Here is a 7,666-nt window from a genome sequence, read left to right as displayed (position 1 = left end):
AACAGGCCCATCACATGCAAACCCAGTGGCCAAGTCAGGAAGCCACTGGTCATACCCTGGACACACAAAGATGTAGCTGTCCCTGAGAGGAGGCATTGAGCAAGACATGTAACATGACTTCAAAAAGCCAAAGACAGTTACTAAAAAAATGTAAAACAACCAAACAGAGACACAAAATAATCCTGAAATAGCATTCATGGGTTTTTTTCTTTTTTTCTGTGCTAAAAGAACATATTGATATATAACAACATGGGCAGGGGTGTAATAATAATAGGTTGAGTGGGGGTGTAATAATAGATTGAAAACATGTGTGTTGCTATCTTTATTTGTATTTGCTTGAATGTACTGACATTGATGTCAACTTTAAGATCTCGCGCTTTCCACCGTCTGGTCTGGTTGCCTGGCAACGGGAAGTGGGCGGGAACTGTGAAGACAGAACTCCCCGAAAGAGCGGCAAGCAGGCGGAGCTCTGCGTCTTCAAAGCACGCCTCTTGGAGAACGACGTGGGGCCAGACTCCTGTAACCTCGGCAGAACCTGATACGTACTCACGATAGAAGCACTATCCTGGTGTTAGTGAGGTCGTCGAAAGGTTCTCACTTGGGAAGGTGTCGGTACACGGCCGGAGAAAATGTCTAACGCCAACTGGAAGCCTTTTGTGTACGGCGGGCTAGCTTCTGTGACGGCGGAATGCGGTGAGTGATGCGTCAAGAGGCCGTGCTTAATTATTCAAAACCTGGTTGAGATTTTCACAGATGAAATAAGCTATACGACTTATGTGCTACAGGGACTTTTCCAATCGACCTAGCCAAGACACGTCTTCAGGTCCAAGGCCAAGTAGGCGACAGCAAATACCGAGAGATCCGCTACAGAGGCATGCTCCATGCCATGATGAGGATAGGAAGAGAGGAGGGGCTCCGGGCTCTTTACTCAGGGTCAGTGGGTTCACTTGACACGCTTTGGTGTGTTGTACCTCTTTAGCGTTATATGTCTAATAAAACTTCATAAATATTGAGGTTACGACTGACTCCACATTGTGCATCATATTTCTTGTCATTTTCTTACAAGTCCCATTTTTCTAACTACTTGTGCTCCCGCTCCTCTGTACTCCTATCTGTCCAAAGAATGAGTTAGGTTGGGGGGGGGGGGGGGGGGGGGGAGTTGTCCTAGAATCGACTTTATCAATGTTTCCTGTGCTCCTTCTTTTCTGATATTGTAACTTTAACTCTGCTTGGCCTAAAGATGAGATACAGCTAAACGTGTTGACCTAAATTAGCCTGCTTTTTGCAGAATTGCTCCTGCCATGCTGCGCCAGGCCTCCTATGGGACTATAAAAATTGGCACATACCAAAGTTTTAAGAGACTGCTTGTCGACCGACCAGAAGGTGAGTGTTAGTTTCATCTCACTCTGTGACACACCCATCCATGCAAATACACAACATTGCCACCAGCTGTTCAGAAAACCTGATCACAAGCACATTCCTCTTAAAGGTCACAGATGTGTATGTATGACCTCTTAAAACATGTCTGCTTTTCAGTGTCATATGAACAACTTGCTGTTTTAAAAGATGCCTTAGATTGGTTGACAGCCTGCCGCTCTTCTTCTCTTCCAGATGAGACTTTGTTGACAAATGTGGCTTGCGGTATTCTCTCTGGAGTCATCTCATCTTCTATCGCCAACCCCACTGATGTGCTAAAGGTAGCTATTTGCACTCACACTCACAAGTTGTCAGATCTTGTTTTTGTCCTCATGAAAATATATTCAAAAGCAGTAGACCATGTCTGACAGTTCGTTAATAGAAAAGTCCATCCATCCATTTTCTATACAGCTTAGTCCAATTCAGGGTCATGGGGAATCTGGAGCCTATCTCAACAATTAGCATGTCGCAGGATGGTGGGAGGAAGCTGGAGTACCCGGAGAGAAACCACACATACACGGGGAGAACATGTAAACTCCACACAGAAAGACCACGGTTTCTTGCTGTGAGGCTGTGGTGCTAACCAGCACACCACCATGCAGCCCCTACATAGAAAAGGGTATGCCATAAAACCTCCTGGCAGATCTAAGCTGTAGTGTAGCCTTTTGGTAGCACGCCCAGTGCTGTGACAAGTCACCTTGGTGCTCCCACAACCCTGCTTGTGTACTATTTATAGATTGGGACCTCAAAGGCTTAACATAGTGTTCTGTAAATGATACAGCAGCATGACAGCCAGTACTTCTCTGTAATAGTATTTTGTCCAGACACTTTCTGCCATGCTTTGTTTATATGCGGTGACCTCCAGTCCCCAGCGTGCATTCAGTTACCAGACAGACACATATTTCTGCAGCATCAAAACATTGTGTTTCATGATGGTGTACTAGTTGTACCAGTCAAGCCATCACAAAGCCAGAAATCTGGCCAAAGCACATCTGCTCATACTAGAAGTTATTAATTAAAATAAGTTACAGGCTAAAGAAATACAGGAAATATGGCTCAAGGAAGGTGTTAGAATAGCGAGGCTGACAAAAGTCCAGACGAGACGGTCGTTTTCTGACTTTCCAAGTATCCACATACCTGACCTGATGATGTTCAACACCGGTGGCGTCTGTGCTGTTTTAGATCCGGATGCAGGCTCAGGGAAATGTGATCCAGGGCAGTATGATGGGCAATTTCATCAACATCTACCAGGAAGAGGGAACAAGAGGACTGTGGAAGGTATACAAAACTGGAAAAAAAAGGGAAAACCGTCATCTTTTGTCAGTGGGTTTCAGTGCAGACACTAACCCTGAACCCTCTCTCTGTCTCTTCATCAGGGTGTCTCTCTAACAGCTCAGAGGGCAGCCATCGTAGTGGGAGTCGAGCTTCCGGTGTATGATATCACCAAGAAGCACCTGATCCTGTCAGGTTACATGGGCGACACCGTCTACACACACTTCTTGTGAGTTTGAATTACCTTTGAGCTCCTCCTTCTGTCTATGATTTAATTGCTGGGAACATTCCCTGATGCTCAACCCTGTGTGTTCAGTCTGTGCAAGCCTTGGGCTATCCCTCATTTCTTTATATGTTATAGGATAATGGGAAATCAGACCCAATCAGACCTGTTGTCACTGATTTTCAGTCCAGTCCTGTGTCATTTAGCATACCTCAGACTTTTCTCCCTTGTTTTTTCCATTCCTCATGAATGCCTTCTTGACAGCCACCTGTCCATGGAGACCATTTCAGCTTCAGTGAACAGTAGATGGTCCAGATGAAACACTCAGGTCTTGTGTCAGGTCTTAGTTGGAGTTTTTCTTCATACTTGATGATATCACTTTCAGATCCTGTTGTAGATAGTATTTTAGACCTAACACTTCTATGTCTTCCACTTGTACAGAACTTAAATCATTTTAAAGACCTTGCACATGCTGAGATAAGTCAAGTTTTCAGTTCTCAGCTCTTTGAGTATCACCCTTCTGGTGCAAAAATGCTTTTCTCTGTCAAACTGTAGTGTTAGTAATTTTGCATAGATTTAACTGAAGAAATGGGAACGAATGATGTGTTTAAAGATGTCATTTAAAGTTTGTTGTTTGTTAAGTTGCTTGATATATGGGTTTGATTGTTTTTGTTTGTTTTTAATGCTTGAATGACCTGTAGGTCAGCGTACAGTGGCTTAACAAGCAAACAAAAGAAAATCTTCCCCTGGCAATGTTCAGGTACAAGTACTGAACTTAAAAATAAATGAAAAGCAGCCAATGTCCAAAGAGAGTAGACTCTTTAAGGGAAGCTCTTTCAAAGAAAAACTTTAAAAGACCTTCATAAAGTCTGAAGAATTATTGATTAAAACCACTTTAAAAGAAGACAAAGTCTGGCTGCTTGGAAGAGAAATCTAAAAAAGAAATGTGGCTGAAGAATTTTGCACCATAATGTATTCAGAGACGTAAATGAGGATCTTTGAATGTGGTGAGATGGTTCTTGGTTTACAGGTGTGTAAACAACACACCACAGCAGTGACTGTTTGGCAGCAACATAACAAATCTGCGTGCTTTGGGTCTGTAGGTCCAGCTTCGTGTGCGGCCTGGCGGGGGCTTTGGCATCAAACCCAGTGGATGTAGTGCGAACACGCATGATGAACCAGAGAGGAGTAGCACTGTACCAGGGAACACTTGACTGTCTACTGCAGGTCGGTGAAATCTCCTGAATGAAAACGATAAATATGTTGGGATGTGGTTTTGATTATAAAGTTAAACCTTTTGGTCACTTTTTTTTTTTTCTTTTCATCATCTATACTCAACTTTCTCCATCTCAAGAAGTCTAAAACTGTGACTTTATAAGAGCAGCTGTAGTGGTTTCGTTTTGCAAAGTCTTCCTGTTGTTGTTCTTACAACCAAGGCAGCAAGTCTGTACTGGATAAAACCAGCAAATGCATTCCTAAAGTATAATTATCATTTAAGCAACATTTCAGACCTGTTTCTTTGAATGGACGTTAATCCTGAAAACTGTGGAAATGCTTGTTTGGACAGGTCGTTCATTGGTTTGCTTTAAAATGTTTCAAGTGAAACTGTTTTGACTGATGTTTAAATTGCCACTGCACTGATAATAAAAAATAGATTTAACATTTAAACAGATTTAAAGATATTAAAGAATAAAATAATTGTTGATGAAAATGTGTGCTGTCAGAGTGAAACACTTTGTTTTACCAGAAATGAAGGATTCTGTAGTTTTGATTTTTCTGCCGTGCAAGAGCCTCCTGTCCAAGAGACAGCATGAGATGCATCTTTGCATAAGAAGCACCAATCCTAACGTGGCATGCTAAAACCACTGGGAAAAACTTGACCATTAATTTCTCATGGCTAATGTCTCCATTTCAAGCAAACCACACAAAAAAGGCATCATATAAAAGCACAGACTGCTGATTACAAGGATGTCTGTCTCATCACTGTGGGAGAAAGTCTCAGAGTTTTCAGCCTAAAAGAATTGAAACAAAAAATACAAAATCATACTTCTGCTGTTTTGCAGTCAAACGTTTAATTCCACCTAAAAAATGCTGCTAATTTCACTTTGAAATGAATCATGAAGGTCCTGGTAGTTTCCAAGAAAAGGTTTTACTCCACTATAATTGTGAAGTACTCACTCTTACTATGATATACTATCTTGGGAAGTATATCTCACTTATTTCTGCTTCTTGAGATATTTACCTGAATAACACCTCTTATTAAAAATCTGTAAAACTGCTCATATTCACTTTTTAGCTTCTACTTTTGTACATCATCCTCATCAGTCATTACTCACAGTTACACATATTGTGATTCTGAAACTTCTGTATTAATCTCACATGTCTCAGCTTTCTTTTGAGACCAAGATTATACATACAGCCCTTATAGTTGTGAATACATACATGTCGTGTGGGGCAGGAGGCAGAAAAATGGGCCTCATGATGAAGAGCTTAATGAATAAATAGTCGGAATATCCGTTTAAATGCAGACATCCTAATGACTTGCATGTAAGGAACAATTTGTCAACTTTTTCATAGAAAACAAGCTTCATTTTTTAATTTCTTGACTCAGTAATTTGCTTTATGTGGCCATGAAAAGGTTCCTGTGTGTTTTTTCTGCCGGTTTGATAATAATTTTGAGTTACTCTGAATATCTAACCCTGTACATGACTGATTTTCCAGTCCTGCTATAAACTCCTGCAGGACTTTAGAGTGATCAGCAGAGGATAACTGGATGAAATGAGTTTTCAGTTTGCTTGTTTTCCTCTCGCAGACATGGCGCTTTGAGGGCTTCTTGGCCCTCTACAAGGGCTTCTTTCCCAACTGGCTCCGCCTGGGACCATGGAACATAATCGTATCCTTTCAGCCACCTCGTTCACTCTGTTCACATATGACCTCTGTGACATAACATTTTCTGAGCTGAAGAAATGAGCTGGGAAAGTTGTAAAATGCTGTTACATATTTAGAGACTTGTGGCATTCCAACTCATTCTTTTCTAGAGGAAAGATTAGTTTGATGCCAGGTAACTCTTTTATGTAACTTTGTGAAACTACTGCTTCATTACCCCCTGTTAGGATGAATATTAGAGGCCCGCGGTGGGAAGGAGAGCAAAGGGCGCTGAGGGTGAACTTTACAAGAACCTTTCTGCAAATGTTAAGACTTAATTAATGATCTCTGAGAAGTGGAAAACTCCAGCTGGCAGGTACTCATCATGTTTCATTTCAGGCCTGACTGAAAGATGTAATGAGATTATTGACAGCAGAATAAACAGAGCTAACAACAAGAGGGCTTTGAGCCGAAGTAAAAAAAGGAAAGAAATGTTCACCTCTTCTTTTGCCTTTTTTCTTTAACTCCCTCTTCAGTTCTTCCTCACTTATGAACAGCTGAAGAAGATCAATGTGTGACTGAAAGAATGACCCCGAGAGGAAGAGATGAGCATGCACCGAGACGAGCTGGGAGGACCAAAGTCAGGAACGGCTGGGTGGATCCTCGATGGAACCAGCAAGGGGAAACGGGGGGGAGTGGTACACGAATGTAGACCCGAGTTAAGGGGCGGCCTGATTCCAGCATCTACTGAATGTCTCCTGAAGCCTGGGGTAGATCTGGACGGGACTGTGGCACTGAAATGCTGCGATAGATTTTTCTTTTCTTTTGTTTCCACCCATCCAAAAATCTACTCCATCATCCTGCTCAGACTGGTATCTCCTCATTTCTAAACTCAAAGTCGATGCCGCTATAGAAAACGTCTCCAGTGTCACAACATGCAGGTTTTCAGGCTTATACACAATAAGTGCTCTCTGAACTGAGTGCCTTTAGTTTGTGAAACAGGCTGCATTTGGACTGAGACTGTCAGGATAGCACCTGACAATCGGCAGAATCATTCCCTTTTTTAAAAAAAAATGCTAAGAAAAACAAGAATCGTTCAACAAATGTCTTTTTTAATAACAATACGTATTTCTAAATTGTGGATTGTGGAAGGTTGATTGATTACACTTAGTATTTAGAGTAATGTGCCAAGAATAAATTCTGGTGTACTGTCATATGTCACAGTTATACAAATGTCTGAAATGCAGAACACACATGTGCATGTGTGGCTGGGCTAGCACTGAGAGTAAATATAACCTCAGACAGCACGAGGTTGACACTCAACCCTGAAGCTCTTGTGTCAGAGGTCGCTGGAGACAAGCCAAACGCTGACGATATGTAAAACTACATATTATATCTCACACGCTTTTCAAGCTGCAGATGATTGGGTCAGATTAGGAGCATCACGTTGCTGCTTTAAGGCACTGAAACTCTGTTTCTGTATGTTTTCATGTACTGTAATTGCACGCTGTCTGCTGATGTATGTGTGAGCTCCTGAGGCTGCCAAAGTGAAAGCAAGTGCTATTTTGTCATACTCCACGTGTATATTTATATGCAGCTGTATATATCTGCCTATTTAAAAGAAAAAGGAAAAAAAAAGACTGTTTGGGTGTTTTAATTTTCGAGCACCACAGTGAGGCGCTGTGGATCCACACACTCACTCCACCATAGCTCGACCCAGTTAAAAACACCAGTAACTGCTGGAGTATTTAAAATTCCCACCACTTGATTTATGAGGCCACAAATGTAGCACAGTTGTCTTTCTGAGGGACTGCCTGGAATTTTTTTTCCCCCCCTCTTCAAACACACATGTTCATCCTGCACCCCACAAACTTGTATGGGGAATCTAGG

At 41.8% G+C, this 7,666-nt stretch overlaps 1 protein-coding gene across 1 annotated transcript; it reads left to right on the top strand.

The window, feature by feature from the left end:
- The first annotated feature begins 457 nt into the window (after positions 1-457).
- LOC121645268 (kidney mitochondrial carrier protein 1) lies at positions 458-7,415 on the top strand. Its single transcript, XM_041993683.1, has 9 exons — positions 458-693; positions 786-933; positions 1,289-1,383; positions 1,612-1,697; positions 2,599-2,694; positions 2,793-2,917; positions 4,015-4,138; positions 5,724-5,804; positions 6,313-7,415. The coding sequence occupies exons 1-9, from the start codon at positions 630-632 to the stop codon at positions 6,352-6,354; spliced, it is 861 nt and encodes a 286-aa protein (XP_041849617.1). The 5' UTR covers positions 458-629; the 3' UTR covers positions 6,355-7,415.
- Positions 7,416-7,666: the final 251 nt, after the last annotated feature.

This window comes from Melanotaenia boesemani, chromosome 8, assembly GCF_017639745.1.
Source record: "Melanotaenia boesemani isolate fMelBoe1 chromosome 8, fMelBoe1.pri, whole genome shotgun sequence".
Taxonomy (NCBI): Eukaryota; Metazoa; Chordata; class Actinopteri; order Atheriniformes; family Melanotaeniidae; genus Melanotaenia; species Melanotaenia boesemani.
The sequence above is the reverse complement of the archived record's forward strand: the minus strand, read 5'-3'. Positions and strand labels throughout refer to the sequence as shown.